The sequence below is a fragment of the Tenrec ecaudatus genome, chromosome 2 (assembly GCF_050624435.1).
Source record: "Tenrec ecaudatus isolate mTenEca1 chromosome 2, mTenEca1.hap1, whole genome shotgun sequence".
Classification (NCBI taxonomy): Eukaryota; Metazoa; Chordata; class Mammalia; order Afrosoricida; family Tenrecidae; genus Tenrec; species Tenrec ecaudatus.
The window spans coordinates 290,425,738-290,450,153 of NC_134531.1; the positions used below are offsets into that span (position 1 = coordinate 290,425,738).

Here is a 24,416-nt window from a genome sequence, read left to right on the forward strand (position 1 = left end):
TATCTCCTATATCCATTTTCCTTGGGTCTTTATCCAAGAGTAGAATTCTTTTTTTCAAAAAAAGAGTAGAATTCTTGGATTATAAGGTGTGCAGTGTTTGACTTGGAAACATACTGCCACGAACATTAGATTAAAAAAATTAAACTGACTTACATACCATCCACCACTTGACAGTATCAGAGTTCTTAATTTTTCTACTGCCATGTAAAATGGCCATCTGATTCTACTCTTCATTTCTTATTTCTCATTGGAGGGGATGAGTGCCTCCCAACACGTTTTCTAGCCTCTTGGCTTCCATGTTGAATGATGTGTCTGTTCACTTATTCTCTGTTGATTTTGGCTCTTTTCCCCCTGTTGACTTGTAAGAATTACTGATGAATTTTCTGATATAAAATGTCGATCCTTTACCATTACATAATTCATTGCGAATCATATATTTTATCAAACTGAAGTCTAAAAGATCCAGAAGCCCCCACCATTAGACTTACATTGTTCATCATCTCTGCCCCTGGAGGTCCAAGAGTCGTTGAAACCGTGAGTAGTCATACTGGAATTGTCAACTGAAAAATACAATGTTCAGAATCTGTCTTTTATTGTTTTTTTATAATAAAGCCATCGTGTAACTTTGCCATAATGGACTCAATTTTTACATGACTTTGGGGAAATTTAAAATGGGAAACAGACCTTCCTAGGCAAGAATACTAGTTGGCATATTAAGCAAAATCTTAATGTTTCTTAAGCCTATTAATGTGTATTAAGCATATTAAATGTTTATTTGCATATTAAGCAAACATTTAATGCCAACTTCTCCTTTTCCCGTTCTTGTCACCAACTCAGCTTACCGGGAGTATCGTGAAGATTACTTTAATATTATCATATTACTTTAACATAATATTTAATATTGACCATTCTTTGACAAATGGAAATACAATATAATAACACATTGTAAGTCCTTAATTTTAGTATCACGTGGATTGTCATATAGATATACAGTCACCAGATTTCAAATTGTCACAGAGTAACTCAAACCCAAATATTGATATTAAATGAAAAATATAGTCTTTCACATAAAGCAGGATCGTTGGTGCTGTAGTGGTCACGTCTTGGACTGCTACCTGCAAGGTCAGCAGTTCAAAATCACCAGCCATAACTTGGGAGAAAGTTGAGGTTTTCTACTATCCAAAATGATTACAGTCTCAGAAACCCATGAATGCAATTATTTCTTGTCCTACAGGTTCGCTGTGAGTTGGAATTGTCTTAATGACAATGAGTTTGGTTTGCTTTTTGATTTGTAAAATCTTAAAACATGATTGTAGCTATAGCAACATGTGTATGGTCTCTGGACTCCTATGAGGATATCTCTGCTGAACTCACCTTGATGGGTGGAGTTTGGAATCGAGGTGCTCACATCTGCAGGAGTTATTGAAGATGTAGCTGGATATGCTGTTGGGGGAACAAAATTCCAAAGTATTAGAGGTTTTTACATTAATATCCTGCACTGCACCACATTAACTATAGTACCTCTTTCAAGAGTATGGAACATGTGAGTTGGAAAGAATCTTAGTGGATACTGAACTTATACTGAAAGATACAATTATATTTACACTGATAATATTCAAAATTATTTCTCTGATATTCACACCTTTACCATATGATATTTTGGGACTTACTACTTGCCAGACTCCCTTCTGCATGCTGGAGATACAGAAATGAACAAGAAAGCAAGGTCCCTATCCTCTTGAACTTACCGCGAAGTGAATTTTTACATATTGCACATAATATTTCCACATGCTAGATATGATTTCATATTTGCTCCAAACTTTCAAAGTCAAATCATCCATCATTTTCTGTTCTTTTCTCCCACCCAAAATGAAAGACTAATGACTATCCATTAGATAATATCGCTGGAAATGAAGCAGGGTAGATTGAAGAAGAAGAAAAATGCCTACTTCTACTTCATTGAAAACATATTTATGTCTTAGGGGAAGACAATATTTTAATGCATTTTATTGATGCATATCTCTTACCTTGTTCTGAAACATAATTATGAATGGTTTGCATAACACAAGAAGATACAAACCGTGGATGAAAGAGAAGCCAAAGGGAAAGAAAATACAATCAGAAAATGTATGCTGAATCTTGGGTAAGGATATTATACAAAATTATTTTGATCTCCATCTCTTTTGATTGTAGTATGTATAAGTATAACACAATATTTACATAAATGCAACATGACATAACATAATGTAAATGTCACAAAACCTTGACATATCAGTAATATTTACGTGTGCAGTGCAGTGACGTTAATTATGTTCAACCATCACCTTTACCCATCACCCTTAATAATACCACCTGTTCCCTAGAAAATATCTTTCTTGATATTATTTACTCTTAGCATGACTGGGAGTGATGACTGTTACTATTTCAAAATCACGACTATAAACTCCATATACATAATCTTTTATCCTTTGTTATCCAGATATGATCATGCAGGGCAACCCGGCCAGGGGGTGGGGGGTGGGGGGAGTTGACAAAGCCTATATTCTTGAATGCGTGAAACAGAGTACTCGTCTTTGATTTGGCCCCTCACTGGATATTTCATTAAAGGTAAATGCACTTATACTGAATTGCGTCATGGAAATCCTGTATGTATTGTTGTTGCTGTTTTTATTGTTATTGCTACAGTATGTTCCCTCACCTTGCAAGCAGTGAACTATATCATTGCAGTACAATGGGATGAGCGCTTTGATAAGATACAGTGTTCTATGGGATCCCAGAAGAGAGGGACATAACTAAGACCTAGAAGGTGGGGAACGTTCTCTGGGGTAAGTAATCTTAACGGAGGCCTGAGGGACTATAGAAATTAGTCAGACAAGTTGAGGGAAGAAGGGGAAGTAAGAAGATGAGTATTCCAAGTGATGGATCAGAAAAGGTAGGTGAGCACTGAACTCAGCTCAGAATGCCTAAGGCGCTCTGCCAAGGAAAGAGATTGAGGTAGTTACTTTATTGTGCCAACCTGGCCGATAAACAAATGTGGAGTTAATTGAAGGGCGGAGGGATAAATGGCTCAGTGAGCCTTGCATTTCTAGTTCTCGGGTCTCTGGCTTTCTGATGGTTGGACCAGGGTGTAGCTACCTTAGCCAGTTCCCTGCTGTAGCTGGCAAGGCTCACTTCCTGCAAGACATCCCTAAGGAGAAACCACATGGACCTACCCTGATGCAGCCCTGGATACAGCCCTGGAGCACCTCTGTGGAGACCCTTGCCAGCGCTGATATGCTTACATATTCACTGACTCGGCTTTCCTCCTTCAATTGGGCATCATTGTGTGTGTTTTGTGAGATGGAGGAGCATTTTGTGGATTGGTGTTGGACATATGGGGTAATGGGTTAGTGTTGGGCTTGTGAGTTTGGGCAGCACTGGGTAGGGATGTTTTCTTGATGCACACTTATATAAAACTCTCTCTTATACATGAGTTTCTGTGGATCTGTTTCTCTAAAGTACCCAGACTAACACAGAGATGATGATGAAATACTAAGAGGAAGCTATGTCTCAGAGGGTCCATGAGGAAATGACATTCAACTGGGCCTTAAGAGAGACTTTAACCCAGGGGGAAGCAAAGAGGGCAGATTTAAGAGCAATTTAAAATGTGGACTCAACAGGTCTTAGTGAATGGTTGAGTGCAGAAAATAAGAAAGAGGGAGAAGTCAGTTTCCTGACTTGGAAAGTGTTGGGATCACGGTAACATCAACTGAGCAAACAGGTGGTAGTCTGTTTGGGAAGTGACCAGATTATAGGAAGATGAATTAAGCTTAGGACATACTTCATGTTGAGTAAACAGTAAACATTCCATTTTTATCAGAAGGTTTACTATGTGAATTTTAATTTTAGGAGAGACACTGGACAACATATAAACCTTTGTGAGATATCCGCATGTACAAAATAATTGGAGTGGCTGAGGGGACCAGGGAGAGTGGATCCAAGGAATCAAAAAGTGGACCTGGGATAAAACAATAAGGGCAACTTCCACTCAGGGCTTCTAGAAGAAAACTCATTGCAAGGGCGGAGCTAGAGAGCTCAGAAGGAAGTCGGTGGTGTTTAATGTTAGAGAAGCCACGGTGACTGTTTTCAGAAGTAGATTGCGTTCGTCCCGTTCAGGAATCACTTATTGCTGACTACTCTAGCCCAGCTACTACGTCAATGGAGTCAAGACTAACCAAACGGGAGATTCCCATTTACCCCTGGAGTCCTGGGAATCCATTTCTTAGACTTAGCAAACTAAAGACAGAATTTAGGAGAAACACTTGCAAACCTCTTAAAGATTTTCAAAAGCAATGTAGCCTGGCCATTACGTTTGGATTTCAGAGAGACACACCTTGGGTTAAATCCCGAGTGAGCTCTAAGTTATATGTTTAATCTTAGGACTGTCTCTTGACCTTTTTATCTTCCCGCCAAATCCTCACCTGTGAAATAGAATACTTTTCTAGAAGAGTAATTGCAAAGACGAAAAGAAGCATCAAGTACTTAGACGGGTGTCTGAAGAAGGTTAAGTGTTAAACGTAATTTCAGCAGGTATAAAACAGGCTGTCTATAATTTAGTTTAGGTGTTGAGAATACAATACCCTAGGTGGTTCCAGGGAAGGATTCTCACCTTCCCCAGGAAAAACCCAATGTCTAATTCCAAGGCAATCACCGTCATCCACAGCCACTACTACTCCGCTAGTGGAAGCTGCTTAGAGCAGTGGCATTTCTGGACTAAGATGGGCTAGGGAGAAAGGCCTAATGATCTACTTCTGAAAAATCGACCAATGAAATCCCTGTGGATTCAATGGTCCAACCCTACTGTTCATGGGATCACCATAAGTAGAAGGGATGACTTGATAGCTGCCCACAGTTATCACTCCGAATCTCTTTTAGTTACCTTTAACTAAAACATGACTTTGGGAGCAAGGAAAGGTAGAAATACAAAGAAGGCAGTGGACAACTAGTCATAATTGAGTGTGAGACAATATAAAATAATGAGATATAAAGTGGTCCTTCTAATTAACAGGGGGGAGAAGGGATGACAAGATTGGGCTGAGGTAGAGGGGACAGAGGCAAACTTCCCATGTTTTGAAACCTTCTCAGAATAATCAAGAGTGATCCCTTTTACTCTGGGACCCTGCCCTCATGTAGAAAACGAGTGAGGCTTTTGCTGACACTCAGTCCCTACCCTCCTCACATGGACCAGCATTTTTCGTCCATCCATTCATTCATTCTCTCTATTGCTCGCTCCAAACTGATGTACTCAATATTCATGGAGCGACATAGCAAGTACAAGAATATCTTCCCTGACACCCCATCCCCCACCACAAATCCCGCAAACACCAAAAGCATGCTGTTATCAAGTCAATCCTAACTCATGGCAACTCCATGTGTTGAAATGTACAATTGCTCATAGAGTTCTCATGGCTGTGGCCACTCAGAAACTGATTACTAGGCCTTTCCTCTCAGGTACTCTGGGTGGGCTCAAACTCATGGCCATTCAGTTAGTAGTTGAGTGATAAACCATTTGCACTCCCCAGGAATTCCAAGTGAAAGGAGAATGAATAGTTATCATGGTAAACAAAGCTGGATGATATGGAGAATTCAGCATCAGGACTGGGGGAAGGCTTATTAACAGCCTTTCAGGTGACACAATTGCTTGCTTGCTGAAAGCAAAGAGCACTTGGAGCATTTATAACGAAGACCGAGGATGGTCGCTTTCAGTACGGATCGAAATTCAATATCAAGAAAATCCAAATCCTCACAACTGGACCAACAGACAAAATCATGATGAATGGAGATAAGATTGAAGTTGACAAAGATTTTATAATGCTTAGGTCTAGTCAATGCTCATGGAAACAGCAGTCAAGAAATCAAACTTCTTATTCATGCATTGTGCAAATGTTCTTGTAGTTGGCCCATGCCATGGTATTCTCAAGAGACTCATATATATGTGAAAGTTGGACAATAGACATGGAATACCGAGGAATTGATGCATTTGAATTATGGTGCAAGTAACTAATATTGAAATCTCCTTGGGCTGGCTGAAGAAAAAAAAAACTGTTTTGGAAGAAATAAAACTAGACTGCTCCTTGGAGAGTGGGCATGTTATCAGGACAGAGGAGTCCTTGGAAATATCATGTTTGGCAAAGTCAGTGAAGAAGAGGAAGACTGTCAAGGAGATGGGTTGACATAGTCGCTGAAATTTGGGCTCAACCAGAACAATGATTGTGAGGATGGTGCAGGACCAGGTAGTGTTGTGTTTGCTTTGTTGTGGGTAAAGTCACTATAAATCAGAACTGACTCAATGGCACATAATAACAACAGTGACAGCAATAGTATGATAAAGATGGGTTTGAGGATGAAGAAAATGAACTAGGAAACAATCAGCAGAGAACTTTGTATTTATTTGTAAAGCACTGCCATTACGAAAGGGAGAAATATGAGGCTTTCTATTCCTGTAAAGAGTTACAGCCTCCAACTGTCTACAGATGGGCTGTGTGTTTCTTCCATGTAGGCTTTGTTGCTTCCCTGCTAGAAGGCCACTTATTTCATTTCAAGCCTTTAAGACCCCAGATACTGTATCTTTTGATAGCCAGGCACCATCAACTTTCTTCACATTTGTCTATGCACACCTTTTGCCTTCAGCCATCGTGTTGGGAAGGTAAGCATTATAGAATGCCAGGTTATTAGAACAAAGTGTTCTTGCATTGAGGGAAGATTTGAGTAGAGGACCAATGACCCTTGACTACCTTAATACTTTACATATAAATATACATACAGAGACCTCTATCCCTATCATTATATATTAATATATTTACATATGTATATATCTCTATAGATGGCTTTTGCCTCCCAGTTCTTTGCTTTATTTCCTTTTACTTCCCGCCTGTCCCACTATCATGTTTGACCTTCATTTGTCTCTCTGTACTTCCTCTCGGATACACTACATTTGCTTAAACTCCACCAGGCATTCATTATATAGCTGCATCACCATCAGTTTTAGATCTCTTGTTGTTTTCTTGTCCCTGGGTTTGTTGGCTCCCCCTCCCTTTCTCCCACCTCCTCCTCTTCCTGTCCCCACTGGAACTGTTGGTCCTGCTGTTTTCTTCTCAGGGTTGTTTATCTTGCCTATCTTATAGATTGACATGAAGAAGAAGAAGGTCTATAAATAGTTCCAGATCTGCTGGCCTTATGTATGTTTTCTGATTGAGTCTGATGAGGTGCCAAGGCCTGCCCTCTGGTCTGAAATATATTTTGGGGATTCCTCAGGGACTTCATTGCTTTGCTGCTCTGTTGCACTCCCTTTGTGTTTCACCTTGGTATGTGGGAGGGGAGGGAGGTGTTCAGACAAGTCACAAGGAAAGGATGAGCCAGACATGGGGTAGTATAGCACCAATAAGATACAAACATTCCTCTAATTCTTTAATGCTTCCTCCCACCCACTCCCCACTATCATGAACCCCGTTCTATCTTACACATCTGGCTAGACCAGAGCATGTACACTGGTACAAGTAAGAGCTCTCAACAGATGGAACTTGGGACAGATAAACCCCTCATGAACAATAATGGGAGTAGTGATACCATGAGGGTAAGGGTAAGGGGGGTATAAAAAGGGAGTAAGGGGGAACTGATCACATTGATTGACATATAACCCATCTCTACACATACACCTTGAGGGGGATGAATAACAGAAACATTGGTGAGGGGAGACAGCAGATGGTGTAAGATATGAAAATAATAATAATACTTTATAATGTGTCAAGGAGTCATGAGGGTGGGAGTGTGGGGAAGGGAGGGGAAAAACAGGAGCTGATACCAAGGGCTCAAGTAGAAAAATGTTTTTAATGATGATGGAAACATAGTACAAATGTGCTGGATATAATTGATGCATGGATTGTCCTAAGAGCCCCCAATAAAATTATTTATATAAAGAACAACAACAACAAACCAGAGTTACAGTCTCAGGAACCAGAGGGACAGTTCTACCCTGTCCTATAGAGTTGCTATGAGTTGGAATAAACACAATGGCAGAGTTTTTGTTTTTGACCATTACGTAGAGATCTCAGTCAAATAAGTTCCTGCAAATGGCCTTTGACAATTGTTCTTAACTACAAAGAGCAGATATTTCTCCTAGCCAATTGGGTCACCCACACCGGGTGCCAGCCCTGACTAGTATCATGTAGTTTGATTCTGACAGGAAGCACTGAAATCCTGATCAAGAATGATAACATAAATGGGAGTCTCTTTTGTATTAAATACCTGATTAAATTTTCTCTTCTGATGGACAGAAAACTAAGTAACACGAATCCTTACATGAAGTGCACTACAGGAAAAGGAGACTGCACTCCATCCATTCAATCCAACTTGTTCATGGACCATGTCGGGAAGGAACACTGCCTCAGTGTGAATGTTGCTCTGGGTGCCTGTGCTACTATGTCCCCGAGAGCCTCTTTCCCGGTGAAAAAGCCGTGGTGTGATACCTGTCCTCACAGGCAGATCTGTTGAGCCCATGGAGGGCTTAATACATACCAGCTGTTAAGGCAAAAAAAAAAAATCAGTGATGCATAGTCATTCTCAGGAATGTCCCAGAGTCACGTCACTCTGACTGGCCTCTAACTGTAAATTTTAAAATTTTGGGCCTTGCATTGTTGTTGTTAGGTGCCACTGAGTTGACTAGAATACATTGTGACACCATGCACAGTAGAATGAAACATTGCCCGGTCTGGTGACACCCTCACAATTGTTGCTGTGTGTAAGCTCCTGGTTGCAACCACTACGTCAATCCATATCATTGAGAATCTTCCCACGTTTCCCCCCACAGACCCTCTATGTAGCCAGGCACGATGCCCTGGAGCCAGTTTGTCACACTTGGGGGAGGGGGGGTTGTGTGTTGCTTTGATGCTAGAAGTTATGCCACTGTCATTTCAAATGCCAAGCAGGCTCACCCAAAGTGACAGGTTCAGCAGAACTCCCACACGAAGAACAGACTACAAAGAAGGAAGAGGCTATCGAATGCAGAGGACTTAGCCACTGAAAACCTTAGGGACAGAACTGAAACCTTTTCAGATATTGAAAACCCCGTGAATAGCAGCAGAACATTGTCAGAGAGAGTGCCTGATGCTGAACCTCTCAGGGTGGAAGGTACTCACCATTTGACTAAGGAAGAGCTGCCTCTTCAAAGAGAAATTGGCCACCAGGACACATGGAGTAAAGCTTGTTGGGAGTAAAGCCTTTGGGACCGTCATTTGCCGATAGAGCACAACTCAACGAGAAGGAACGGCTATAAACATTCATTAGTAATTGGAACTTGAACTGTATGAAACATGAAGCCAGGAAAATTTAAAGTTATCAAGAATGAAGTGGAATGCCCACAGCTTTGATATCCTAGGCATTAGCTGGCTGAAATGGACTGGTGTTGGCCATTTGGATCACGCAGTTATATGGTTGACTTTGGGAGGAGCAACACATTCATGAGGAATGGCGTCACATCCATTGTATGAAAGACATTTCAAGATCTCTTTTGAAGGACCATGCTGTCTCTGATAGAATAATATTTATTCTAATACCAGAAAATGCAGATAATACAACTATTATTCCAATTTAGGCACCAAATATTAAGCTAATGATGAAATGGAAGGTTTCTGACATCTTCCGTCTGCTATTTTTCAAACATTGATGAATATTGGTGATTGGAATACAAAAGTTGGAAACAAAAAGAATAGAAGAAGAGTTGGAAAATATGGTGTTGGTGAAAGAAATGAAACAGAATGTCACATGATAGGATTTTGCAAGAAAAGCGATTTCTTCATTATAAATACCCCCCTTCTTCTTCTTTTTTTTGTTTTAACATTTTATTAGGGACTCATACAACTCTTATCACAATCCATACATATACATACATCAATTGAATAAAGCACATCTTCATATTCTTTGCCCTCATCACTTTCAAATCATTTGCTCTCCACTTAAGCCCTTTGCATCAAGTCCTCTTTTTTCCCCTCCCTCCCCGCTCCCACCTCCCTCATGAGCCCTTTATAATTTATAAATTATTATTTTGTCATATCTTGCCCTGTCCGGCATCTCCCTTCACCCCCTTTTCTGTTGTCCGTCCCCCAGGAAGAAGGTCACATGTAGATCCTTGTAATAGGTTCCCCTTTTCCAAGCCACTCACCCTCTACCCTCCCAGTATCACCACTCCCACCCCTGGTCCTGAAGGTATCATCCACCCTGGATTCCCTGTGCCTCCAGCTCCTATCTGCACCAGTGTACAACCTCTGCTCTATCCAGACTTGCAAGGTAGAATTCGGATGATGGTAGTTGAGGGGGGAAGAAGAAGCATTTAGGAACTGGAGGAAAGCTGTAAATACCCCCTTTCAACATCACAAAAAGTAACCATACACATAGACATCTCCAGATGGAATCTACAGAAATCAAATTGACTACATCTGTGGGAAGAGACCTGGAGAAACTCGATTTTAGCAGCTTAAACATAGCCAGGGACAGATTGCGGAACAGAATCCGAATAAAATTAAAACAAATCCACGAGAGCCAAAATATGACCTAGAGTACTTCCCAGCTGTATTTTGAGATGACACTGGGAGTCCAAGATACATCGGTGGGAACCACATAGGACATAAGCCTGCAGTGATCTCCCTCTCTCCATAATAGAGGGATTGGAGGTAGATGGTTACTAAACAGAGTGAATTGGAGAGGTGTCAATTGAAGATCAAAGGGATAAGTCTGACTTGAACAATTAAAACCTTGTCTGTTGATCCCCCCTCTGATGCACATCAGATTTGATCTGGTTTTCGTTTATTTTTGCTTGTTCCTATTGGGGTTTATCTCAAATGTGTTATATCATTGGGCGTCGCCCCTTGAATTTGTGTTATATGTTTTTCTGGTTTTGGGTACATGAAACCCAGGATTGATGCATCCACAAGGACAGCAAGTAGAATAAGGGATTCTGGGACAGGGAGTACTATAGTTGGGAGGTGGGGGCAGGGCATGTAGTAAAATGGAGCCAATGTCAAGGAGTCCAGGAAGGGAAAGAATGTTTGGAAACTGATGGTGGTAGCAATTGTATAATACTGCTTGATGTGATTGAACTAGAGGAGGCTGAGAACCATTATCAGTGATCTCGAAGACAATGAGGCAGACCTTAGTAAAGGACAAAGGGAGGCAAGAAAGTTAATAAAAGAGGTGGAGGAAAACCTAAGATCAATGACATATGCTATGAAGATGAACAATATCCAAATTATTGGCCTACCGGAACAAGACACAGTGAAGAAGTTGACAGCTAAACTAACAAGGGAATTCCTGGAAGAAAACTTCCCACCTTAATGAAGGAAAATCAGTCACTCATACAGGAAGCAGAGAGGACACCAATTAGACTAAATCCTAAGAAGAACTCACAAAGGCACATAATAGTTAAGCTATCCAATGTTGAGGAAAAAGAGAAAATTCTAAGAGCACCAAGAGAAAGGAAGACAGTCACATGCAATGGCTCTCAGATAAGAATATACTCAGGCCTATCAGCAGAAACCATGAAGAGAAGAGATTGGAGTAACATATTTCAAAAGCTGAAAGAAAAAATGCCTCCCCAAGAATCCTCTGCCAAACTGTTAAGATAGAAGGAGAGATGAGGGTCTAACAGGATAAGGAAAAACTCAAAGACTGCGCTGTAAGACACCCAACCCTGTGGAAGATCCTTGCCAACTCATTATGGCCAGAAGACCAACATCAACCAAACACAAACAAGAGAACACTATTGAGCTCAACTCCAACCAGAAACCAATGATTCAATAACAATCACCAAGATAACACATGGCCTCAAAGGGAAAAGAAAGAAATAAAGAAGCCCCCACAAAGACACAGCATAATGAGATGAAGGCAGATAGGAAGACACCCAACACAAAGGCAAGAGATGACAGCAATGAATCCACAGATCATGATAGCAACTCTAAAGGCAACGGTCTCAATTCCTACACTTAAATAAAAAGGCTTAAAGAGTGTCTTGGAAAATATAAGCCATCAATGTGTTGCCTGCAAGAAACACATCGTAAGCTTGCAGACAAAAATAAACTAAGAATAAAAGCTGGCGGAAAATATACCAGGCAAAAGGCAACTTAAAAAGAGCGGGAGCCACAATCCTAATCTCAGACAAAATTGACCTCAAGGTTCAAACTATAAAAAGAGATAAGGAGGGAACTATATAATATTCAAAGGATCGGTTAATCAGGAGCCAGTGAACATCCTAAATACATAGGTGCCTGATGAGAGACTCATGAAATTTTTCAAACAAACTATTCAAACCATGAGAAAGATATCACAGATTCAACAATTGTAGTAGGTGACTTTATTGCACCACTTTCAGAGAAAGATCATTGGGAAAGAAGTTCAGCAAAGAGGCTATAGAGCTAAACACTACATTTAGGCAATTGGATCTAATAGACATATATAGAGCTTTCCATCCACGTGCAAAAAGAGTTCACATTCTTTTTAAGCATGCATGGCTCATTCTCGAATATAGACCACACGCTGGGACACAAGTTGAGCCTGAGCAAATTCTAGCACATAGAGATTACTTAGATGTTCTTCACAGATCACCACACCATAAAGCTGCAGATCAATAAAACGATGACTAGAGAGGGTTAGGGTTAGGGTAGGGTAAGGTTTAGGGTTAAGATAAGGTTTAGGGTTAGGATTAGGGTTAGGGGTAGGGTTAGAAGGAAAAAAAAAGATGACCAGAAAAACAAGGGAAAACAATTGGAAGATGAATAAGGAACTTCTGTGACATGAGTGGGTACCCGTCCAGATTAGAGAGGAGTTGAGAAACTAATGAAAATACAATGTACCAAAATTTAGGGGATACGGCAAAAGCAGTTATCAGAGGTAGCTTGATAGCAATAAGTGCATATATGAAAAAGGAAGAGACTTATGACTGATACATTCTCACAACACCTCCAACAGCTAGAACATAGTCAACAGAACAACCGCCGAAATAGCAAAAGAAAAATAATAGAAATCAGGGTAGAGTGGAACCAATGGGAGGACAAAATAACAATGCAAAAGATTAATGCAGAAAAAGCTGAGTCTTGGAAAGGATCAACAAAATCATCAGACTGCTGGAAAACCTAAGCAAAGAAAGGAAAGGGCAAATAGCAATAGCCAGGATGAGGGACGCAACAGGGGGAAATCACATCAGACCGCAATGAGATTAAAGGATAATGGCAAAATACTACGAAAGTCTGCACTCTAATGAATTCAACACTGTGGAAGGTATGGACAAATACTTGGAAAAACTATCCCTCCCTAGACTATCCCAGATAACGGACAAGAACCTAAACAAACCCATAGCATAACAAGAAATACATATGGTTATCAAGAAGCTACCAACAAAAAAAGCCCCCAGACTAGAGGGTTCCACAGGAGAATTCTACCAAACATTCAGGGAAGAGCTGAAACCAATCCTCCCCAAAGTATTCCAAAGCGTAGAAAAGGATGGCAAACTCCCACACTCATTTTATGAAGCCAATATAACTGTGATACCCAAACAGGGCAAGGATCCCACAGGAATAGAGAACTACAGACTTATATCTCTAATGAACACCGATACAAGAAAATCCTTAACAAGATCTTGGCCAATAGAATACAAAAGTATATAAAATGTATTATCCACCATGAACAGGTAGGATTCATCCCAGGGATACAGGGATGGTTCAACATCCCCAAATCCATCAATATTATATACCACATTGACAAGAAAAAATATAAGAATCACATGATAATATCAATAGATACAGAAAACACATTTGACAATATCCAACACTCATTCCTAATTAACACACCCAAGAAGATAGGGATGGAAAGTCAATTCCTCAAATTAATACAAGTTATCTAGGAAAAGCCAACAGCCAACATGATAGTCAATGGAGAAAAGACAAAATCAATCCCACTGAAAAAGGGGACCAGACAAGGATGTCCCTTGTCTCCACTTCTATTTAATATTGTACTGGAGGTCCTAGCTAACAACAAAAGACAGTGGAAGGACATTAGAGATATCCAAATGGGAGAGGAGGAGGTGAAATTATCACTATTTCAGATGACGTCCTTCTGTATATTGAAAATCCCCAAAGATCCACAACTGAGTACCGAAACAGGGATAGAGGAATATGGAAGAGTGACAAATCAAAGAAAAGTCAATTGGTTTGCTATATACATCGGACAAGACCACGGAAGAAGAGATCAAGAAGGCAGTACCCTTCAAAATAGCCAAGAACAAATTAACATATCTAGGGATTTATTTGACCAAATTGAAATATCTAGGGATTTATTTGATCAAAACAACAAAAGACGTATACAAGGAAAACTATAAGACTCTACTACAGGAAACCCAAACCCTCCACAAATGGAAGAATATCCCATGCTCATGGAATAGAAGACTATATGGTAAAGATGTCAATCCTACCCAAGGCACTTTAGAAGTTTAATGCTATCCCGATTCAAATACCAACAACCTTCTTGAAACAATTGGAAAAACTGACTACCAATTTCATATGGAGTGGGAAAAAGCCCAGAATTAGCAGAGAAGTCCTCAAGAAGGATGAAGTCGGAGGGCTAGCTCTTTCTGACTCTCACACCTACTGCACAGCCACAGTGGTCAAAACAGCTTGGAACTGGCATAATGACAGATACACAAATCCATGGAACAGAACAGCCAACCCAGAAATAAAGCCATCAGCATATAGACAACTGATCTTTGACCAGGACCCCAAAAGCATTAAGTGGGAGGCAGAAACCCTATTTAACAAGTGGTGTTGGAAACAATGGATATCCACATGTAGAAAAATGAAACAAGATGTCTACCCCACCCCATGCACAAGAACAAACTCAAGGTGGATCACGGACCTAGAACTAAAACCCCAAACCATCAGGACCATTAGTGAAGGAATTGGGACAAACCTAAGAACCATGGCCCAGGGAATACAAAGGCTAACTGCAATAGGGAAGGGTACACACACAGGTGAGCATGAAATTGACAAATGGGATTTACTAAGGATAAAACACCTGTGAGCACCAAAGACTTCAATAAGAGAGTTTCAAGGCAACCCATAGACTGGGAGAGAATTTTTAGGACTTGTCTGACACAACAGACAAAGGGCTTATTAAGAAAACCTACAATACCCTCCTTGCCTACAAACAGAAGAAAACAGTTAATCCATTGAAGAAGTGGGCAAAAGAACTGAAAAGTTTCCCTCAGGAGGGGACTCGTCTGGCCAATAAATGTGAGACAATGCTCCTGATCACTTGCTACCAGAGAGATGCAAATCAACACAGTCATGAGATACCATCTAACACCCTTGAGGTTAGCCCAAATCAGAAAATCAGAGAGCAACAAATGCTGGAGTGGATGTGGCGAGATGGGAACTCTGCTCCATTGCTTGTGGTCTTGCAGATATTACAGCCTTTATGGAAAGCCATCTGGTGATATTAAAAGGAAATGGAAATAAACACCCTTGCGGGTGTTTATTCTGTGTGTGGGACTGAAGTGGGTGTGAGACTATGGGCTATCTTGTTACCTCTCAAGGTGCCTACACAATCCATGCACGGGAAAACAGTGCTTTCAGCATCTCTATTTTGTTTTTAATGGAAAAATAATCCCTTCTTAGAACCTGAACTGCAACTGAACTGATTCTGTACCCAAACAAGAGTATCTCTTGATATTAAATCGAGAATTTAAAAAGAGTTTGTGCTTGCCATCCTCTTATCTAAGTCTTGAAAAGATTTATATAAATCATATATTTCAACATGTGAAAAAGTCAGCTTGCTGTTTTCCTTTTCTGTTTCAAGGTTAAGTTTATACTTCACAACACAGCAACAGCTCCTCAGGACTCCATAACTGGTGACAGGATTCCCTAACTAGTGACATGCCAGGCAGACAGGAAATATGCCAAACCTACTGATGGAGAGCTGGCACTTTTTTTGCTGGTTGGTTATTTCAACTTCAATTTGAAGGTTTATTCTCATTAAAGCTTGCAAATGTCCAGAAATACATGATAATGGCCCTTGTCTCGAGGCAAGAAGAAGTTTAGAAGTAAACACTGTTTCACACAAAATGTCTTATTTATTTTAGTTTAGAGGTTGGCACAAGGTCAGATGGAGAGATTAAAAACTTTCCTTAGCTCTCTTCATTTTAACTCTTGGAAAAGCTTCTGATTAAAATGAAAACTCATCCTTTTAGATGATCACGAGACATTCAATTAAGCCTGAAGATGGCTCTCATCAGTTCTAAAGAGACACAGGCATGCTCTAGAGGAGCAACTTGGGACATTATCAAGTCCGGGCTCCAGGCCTATCTTCCCAGTGACTGGCCCTCTCGCTGATAAAGAAGGCAAAGCCAGAGAAAGACTAGGAGTCATATCATTTTTTTGTGGGGGATTGGGTCAGGGAAATATTTTCCAAACAATTAATATTTCAAGGCTCATTTAATGTGGACCTGGGTAAAGCAACAACAACAAAAAATCACTGCCATCGAGTGGCTCATAGAACCTCATACATACTGTGTACCAAATAACAACCCCATGTACTTCAGCGTAAAACTACGACCCACAGAGATTTCAGTGGATGACTGTTTAGAGGATGATCAGTTCCTTCTTCTGAAGTGGAACTGGATGGACCTGCAATATTTTTGCTGGCGGTCGAGTATGTTAACCACTCGCAGTACCCTGGGACTTTGAAACCTGTTGCCATGGAGTTGATACTGACTCCTGGTGACCCCATGCATGTCAGAGTAGAACTGTGTTCTGCAGAGTTTCCCAAGGCTGAGTTTTCAGAAGTAAAATTGCAGCCTTTCTCTGAAGGCCACTCTACATGAACTCAAACTACAAACCTTTCTGTTAGCAGTTCAATGATTGTGCTAACCATTTGTACTGTCCACGAGTTGGGATCAGCTCAGTGGCAATTTTTTTAATGTGCCAAATAAAAGAGATAAATGTCTCATTGTGATGTGAGACAAGTGGAGGATTAAAGATAAAATGTTGGCTTAGAAGAATGAAATATTGCTTTGATTATTACCTTCCCCTAAAGGAATTTTAAAAATATTTTTAAGTATCTTGATTTATTCTCAGAATATTTGTGCCTGCAGGATTGTTCTTTGGTCACAGCATTCCTGCTCAAGCTGGACCCTGTGGATCTTGACTTTATAGTTGTTATTTTCACATTTGCTACTCATTTACTGCTACCAGTTTCTAAAGATAAGGAAACTGTATGAGCGAGGTAACAGGACTTTCCCTAGGTTAACAAAGTTGGGAGGTGGGACACAAGAATTATATCCACGTGGATCTTCCACGACAGGCTATGCTCCCTCTGCTCTGTTGGTTTTATAAGGTGCAGTTAGCCTTGTTACAACACGCAACATCAAAAACAGGGCTTAGCCATCACAAAGCTCAAGCATGGATTTTGGCGCACAACCACCTGGAATAAAAGGCCTTTCTCTGATGGCCTGTGCTTCCCAGCCTTCATCATTCTTCAGCTTCCTGTCATAAAAGTATTCAGACCTCAGGTCCTGATAAAATAATTTTCTTTAGGAAGTCTACTTGCCCCCAAACTCTTCCTTCATGAATCCCTTCTTCCATTGTGCTTTTTGTTCTTAACTATTAATCTGAAAATGTGTCGATACAGTGACCGTGCACCATGTGCTATCACTGTGTTGGTGCTAGAGATGCACCAGTAGACAAATTAGGCACAACTCTGCCCTCATGGAATTTGGGCTAAGTGTTACTTTGTTGGGGAGAGAAGATAGAGAGGTAAATTGTATAGGCTGTTAAAAAGTGCTGAAGGAAAATACAACCAGGAAAGGAGAGAGGGAGTAAGGTAGAAGGGGCTGACATTTTGAACAGGGTGCACACAGAAAGTCTCATCGAAAAGGTCACATGTGAACACATACCTAGGAAAGATTTTCTAGGTTAAGGAACAAGTGTGAAGGCTGTGAGGAGGGACCATATATAGCATGGTGGAGGAGCAACAAAGAGGTCAATTTGGTTGAATCAAAGTGGGCACAAGAGAGGAAGTTGTAGGGATATAATCACAATTTAAATAAGATATTGCACGTGGCATTCCAGGCACATTTTGTAGGTATCTGCCTGTTTTCACTGCCTCTCCATCACTCCCAATTATCATGCATACGGACTCTTACCTCAAGATAAAAACAAAAACCAATGCCGGATTCCATTGAGTGAATTCTGACTCATGTGACCCCCTTGTGTATCAAACCAGAATCGTGCTCCATGAGGATTTCAATGGCTGTGACCTTTAAGAAGTAGATAACTACTCTTTCTTCCAAGACAATTCTGGGTAATTTGAATAGCCCATATTTTGGTGAGTAGTTGAGTACCAAACTTTTCTGAACACCCAGGGACTAAGACAGAGTGGCCAATCAATCATACGTTCTATTTATTTCCTACATTAGGGTACTATCCTGTCCAAAAGAGAACTAATGTAATTAATATGCAATATTAAAAACACATTATTTGGAGCACTTACAAAACAGGTGTAGTAGGTGATTTGCAATTCTTGCTCACTTTAAAAAATAACATCCTGAGGCAGGAACGACTCACACTAAAAACTTACTCCTTTTTTTTTTTTCTTTCCATCATCTTCTTCCATGTCCTTCAAACATCCTTATTTTGGGCCAATGCTTTTAGAACTGTTTTTGTCTGACAGCCGTTCATCATGTGATTATGATCTACACAGTCACTGTGGATCACCTCAATGGGTAGACCATAACTTTATTGTGTTTCCTTCGGGTTCAATGAACTTCTCTTAAGCTCCGACTTTCCATGGAAAATGAAGAACCGCAGTTTCAAAAGAAATGTCCTCTAACTCCATTTCAGATGAAGCCCCAAGGGTCAACTCTAACCTTGCAGGGAACTTCAAAAAGCAGGGCACCGGACTACCTATATAGAACATGCTAAGACACTATGGGGAGGGGTCTGTCGGCTTCACTTCACCATCAACCCCTAAGAAATGGTAGCTGTGTGTGTAGAGCATGGATGAAACCATCAGAGCAGTGGTTCTCAACTTGTGGGTCGTGACCCCTTTGGGGGGGGGTGTCCAACAACCCTTTCACGGGGGTTGCCCAATTCAGAACAGTAGCAAAACTACAGTTATGAAATAGCAACAAAAATAATTTTATGGTTGGGGAGTCATCCCAACATGAGGAACTGTCTTAAAGGGTCGTGGCCTTAGGAAGGTTGAGAACCACTGATCTGGAGTGTGGGTGTTTTGGGAGAATACTGTCAAGGTGTAGTAAGTCTAGCTCCTCTCATTGAAGGGTATGTGTACGAATCTGTCTCCTCAGAGAACATGGTCTGCGGGATGAGTCATTTTGGCACCAAGAACCTGAAGAGGGTTGAAGAGGTGACCTTGAGAGGCTAACTGGTTAGCAGGCTGTGCTGAGGAAGAGGAGTACTTCCCTAGACAGGAGGTAGAGAGGTATGAATCCTTAGAAAATAAAAGGGGCCATGGAAAGGAATCTGACCCAGGAAGAAGACTTATGGGAGCAAAGAGGCGACTAAGAAGTGCGGGTGTGGGTGTGGGTGGGGTTGACCTGTGAGACTCAGGGACTTCAGCAGTCATAAGCAGACCTGAGTGAAGATAGGGCCTGATAGATCTGAGTGGAGACAGCGACCATAGACCCCAGGATTTCTAAGAAATCATCAAGTGCTCCACGACATCAAGATGGCAGAGTTTGTATCTTGCCCATCCAGGACTCTCCAGAAGGATCGCAGACGTCCAGGTCAAAGAAAGTCTTTCCCCTCCTACCCCTCCCTCCTGTCCTCCTCTCCCACTGTCTGCTCCTTGAAAAGGGAAGCAAACCAGCAACCAAGAGGGGAGGTGAAAACGGGGCCGGGTCATCACAAAGATGTCTCCTATCTCCTCACTCACTGCTGGATATAAAATGCACAACACCACACACCCAAGGGGTTGCTACATGAAGCACCCCTTCTCTTTGCAGGGAGGAGAGATGCTTAACACGAATTTACTTCTCAGGGTTTTTGATGTCACATTTGGCATGGCATTTTAATTATTAACTCAAGTCTGTTCTTGAGACTTAAAGGGGCCGGAAGGCATTCATGACATGAAAATCATGATAAAACCCAAAGAATTGGCCTTAAATTCCTTTCAGAAGCCAAGAAGAAAAATTTCAGGAGAGATAATTATAGCAGAAAATGGCTGGCAAATATTAAATTACTTTTTGTTGGCTTACCCAATCCAGTTTATCCTGAATTCAAAGGTAAAAGTTAATCATCAAGTTCTGGCAGCTGTTTGAGCAACCAGATTAGTCAAGTTTAATTTACCAAAACTTTACTTTATTCCTAGGTAGAATTGAACACCCAGTTTCAATTTATTTTCTCAAATAGCAATATTTTCATTTGACCTTCTACTCTGTTTCCCTACAGCTTTTATCAACACAGTTCCTTGACAAATGTGTAATTGCACTCCATCAATTCACCTGCAGCACAAAAAGTCTTTAAAAAACCATAGCAACATGAACTTTAGAATTTCACTTTAACCGGGAGGGTGGGGTGGAAAGGGGGAGCAGATTGCAAGGATCTACATATAACCTCCTCCCTGGGGGACAGACAGCAGAGGAGGAGTGGGTGAGGGGAGATGTCAGATGGTGCAAGATGTGACAAAATAAAGATTTATAAATTGTCACGTGTTCACGAGGGAGGCGGCAGCGGGGAGGGAGGGGAAAAATGAGGAGCTGAAGCCAGGGGCTTAAGTGGAGAGCAGATATTTTGAGAATGATGAGGACAATAAATGTACAAATGTGCTTTGCACAATTGATGTATGTATGTATTGTGATAAGAGTTGTATGAGCCCCTAATAAAATGACTTTTAAAAAAGTCTCAAGGGGTAAAAAAAAAATTGCACTTTAAAGAATATAGACCATCAGCCACATCTAAACACACTTGCATCAGCTTTATCTAATCCAGTTATCACGATGGGAGGACACTGACCTACAGCCCAGCATAAGGGAGATGGATGATGTGAAATTCTAATCTCTGCCCCGAATTCTGTTTTCTTGTAGGAAGTAGGTTGGGAAAATGCGCTTACTGAAGGGGCAAAGGGGACACATCTTGCTGAATTGCTGGTAGAGGGTCTTGAAAAAGGTCTTGAAAAGACCTTTAGGCTTCCTTTGGGGGAAGATAGTCGTTAGTGGAACTGAGTTCACCACACGCCATATAGCATGCTTTTAGACACTCGGTAATGATGAATTGAGCTGAAAATTTGGTTGTCTGAGAGATTTTACACTGAGGCACTTCACTCTAAAGGGAGAAAATGGAATGAACAAATAGCTAAATGAAACTGGTAATAAAGAAAACCGCCCTTGATGTATGGGTGATGGGTATGGGAGAAATCTTTAACAACTTGGATGCTTATAATTTCTGGGTGGAACAGTTAACACTTGGCTAACTCGAGGACTGGTGACTCAAACCCTATCTGTGCCACCTTGGAAGAATGCCTTGATGTTCTACTTCAGAAAGATGGCAGCCAACACTATGGTACAGTTCTTCACTGCACACATGAAGCAACCTTGTGTTGTATTTGACCCCACAGCAACTAAATTTACATATACACACCTGGGCAACAGATAGTGAGAATGACAGAGTGAGTGAATAAACCTACCTACCACTCAAGAGAGGGTATTGGGTTTTGTGGGGATTCTATAGATTCATATCTCTGGGAAATCAGATTTACGTTATATTAATGCATACATTTCCAACTGGGGAAATATGGACCCAATCTCAGGGACCGTCATTTTGAGGAAAGCACTAGTCTTCAGACGAGAAAGATTAACCCAAGCATCATGGTTGAATTTTTCTCGGCTATAAGAGCTTCACATTCGAAGTCATTCTAAAGGATTTACTGGGTAGCAACCATGTGTTGGCAGAAGTAGCAGGATTTGGCTCTGAATCTGACTGAGTAGGCTCCAGTTTGGTTCTTCCACTTTCTGCCAGATTTTGGGTACATTAATTAACTTCTTTGTACTCAATATCTTCTTTAGTAACATCAGGATAATAATAGTACTGTATCATTGGGCTGTTGGGAGAGCTACATGAAATAACATAGTGTAGAATAATGCCTGGCACAGGTGATTTTAAGCAAGATGATGGGTTAGGCAGACACACTCTACAGACCCTCTACAACAAAGACATGAGAGACCAGATGAAACATATCTGGATGATGATCCTGGAACCTTGAACTTCAGAGGAAAAGATAGAAAAATGGAGTTCATACTGACTAGGACAAGAAACTGAACAAACGTGGCCAGAGAGGAAACAGAGGGGTGAACTGCCCCGTGGTGGGATGTGGCATCGACATAATCAGCTCTATTTGTTCAGGATCAGCACAAGTCCACCCACTGGTGCCTGATGATGAGAAAGGTGGATTACTCCCTTTTCCCTCACAACCCCTTCGTGACTAGCTCTCCACCTCAACCACCTCGCAGTTAGTTACACACCTCTAGTATGGCCCCTGAGTTGCCCGAGATCAGAGCTGTATTCTTGTGGATTGAACTCCTGTGCTTTACCCCCAATCTGCAGGCATGGAGTTCTGCCCCATCCATCAGAAGATCCGAAAGCACAATGGCAGACAATTGGCCTAGTGCTGCCACCCCGATTGGGCAAGAACGCTTCCATAACCAGCCCCCCTGGCCCCAGCTGCCTTAAAGGAATATTTTCCAAGAACAAGCCTCTTGTTTCAGCTGTCATCTGAGCCTTCAGGCACTACTTCTGGGTCAGTTCAATGACACTAGATAACAGCTAGGATGGAAGAAATCTATCTTCCCATGCCCCTCCCTTCCTACTCAGGATCTCTTTGGCCGTGGGTGTTGAACTCTACCAGGTACCCTAGACCTCCCGTTTTCTGTTCTCTGGGTCCTGCCCCTGACCTAGTTTTTTCTTTTCCTTCTCTCATCTCTCTGTCTCTCCCTCTCTCTCTTTTAATCCCTTTCATTTGATCTTTTCTGTTCCATTCTTCTTTCTCTTCTTCTTACCTTTATTGTTCTCTCTCTTTAAAATTTTTCAGTTTCCCCCTCTTCAGTTGAGCTTATTTTTTCATTTATTTTATCTACCCTTACTTTTACTTTATTTTTCTAGTTTCCTTGTGGCTGTTTGCTGGCTTCTCCCTGATTACATTTTTATGTTGATTTTTAAAAAAGTTTGGCTGCTGTTTTGTTTACTTCTTTTATCTCATTGTGCTTGACTATTTCCTCCTTCTCCTTCTTATTTTCCTTGTTTCACCTGACTTGAGACAGTAACCATTCCCACACAGCCCAGCCACATCCACACATCATGCGGCCACATTTACTGGGACAGGACCAGTATCCATTCAGTATCACCTGATTATCTATAGATCGCCAAAAATCAAGAGAGAGGCAAGCATTCGTTCAACCGCGTAGAAAACACTGAATTTCACACACCTTCATATTCTTTATTACACTCACCAGGATATAGGTGATGCTTGGCTAAGATCTCATCAATGTACAAACCAACAAAATGACTGGCACAAAAATTGGATCATCATGACATATCCTAAGCAAGTTTAAAAAAACAAACAAATAAACCAGATAACAGATCAGGAAAAATGGGGAACTAATACGAAAAGTAACCAAAAAACAAAGTCCCAATTATTGAGCAGAAAGTATGCAGGCAAGCAGGCAGTGGGATGATGTGATAATGAGGTTTTGTGTCAACTTTGTTGCCTCAGGATTCTCAGTGGTTTGGTAATGAGGGCCTACCAATCTCCCAGGGTGTTACATAACACAATGTATTCAACTCTATTATCTGATACGCTGTGAACAGACAGTAAGCTATAAGATTAGACTGGAGTAGCCTTACAGTCCTGAATCAAATGAAAGGAAGTTTCCTTAGGGTCTGGCCTCATTCCTATATATTTGGAAACATACTACATACATAAATTAACAAGAGATGGAGTAGGAAACCTGAACAGACCCATACTATCAAAGAAATTTATCAGGTCATTTAAAAAACTCCCAACACCAACAATATTCTTGCTAAAATTAATCACTGGTGAATTCTACCGAACATTCAAACTCGAGCTTACACGATTTCTACTCAACTATTCCAGAATACAGAAAAGAATAGGAAAATCCTAAAATCATTTTTTGAAGTGAGCATAACCCTACTTCCAAAACCAATCTAGCCAATAACATATTCAAAAAAGAAGATATCATAATCAAGTAGAATAAATATCAGGCTTGTTACTCCCATACAAATATAGTCTTGAAAACCCACAAGGGCAGTTCTAATCCATTTGATAAAACCTCTTCCCTGGGGGATGGACAACAGAAAAGTGGGTGAAGG

General features: G+C 40.9%; 1 protein-coding gene across 3 annotated transcripts in view; it reads right to left on the bottom strand.

The window, feature by feature from the left end:
* Window positions 1–24,416, bottom strand: part of CD96 (CD96 molecule) — a 119,515-nt gene that overhangs the window by 14,061 nt on the left and 81,038 nt on the right. For all 3 annotated transcript variants that reach the window (XM_075543472.1, XM_075543471.1, XM_075543469.1), the window contains 2 exons: window positions 1,375–1,443; window positions 489–560 (listed from right to left, as the gene is read on the bottom strand). In XM_075543472.1, the coding sequence (XP_075399587.1) occupies window positions 489–560; window positions 1,375–1,443 (141 nt within the window). The remainder of the gene's footprint in view (window positions 1–488; window positions 561–1,374; window positions 1,444–24,416) is intronic.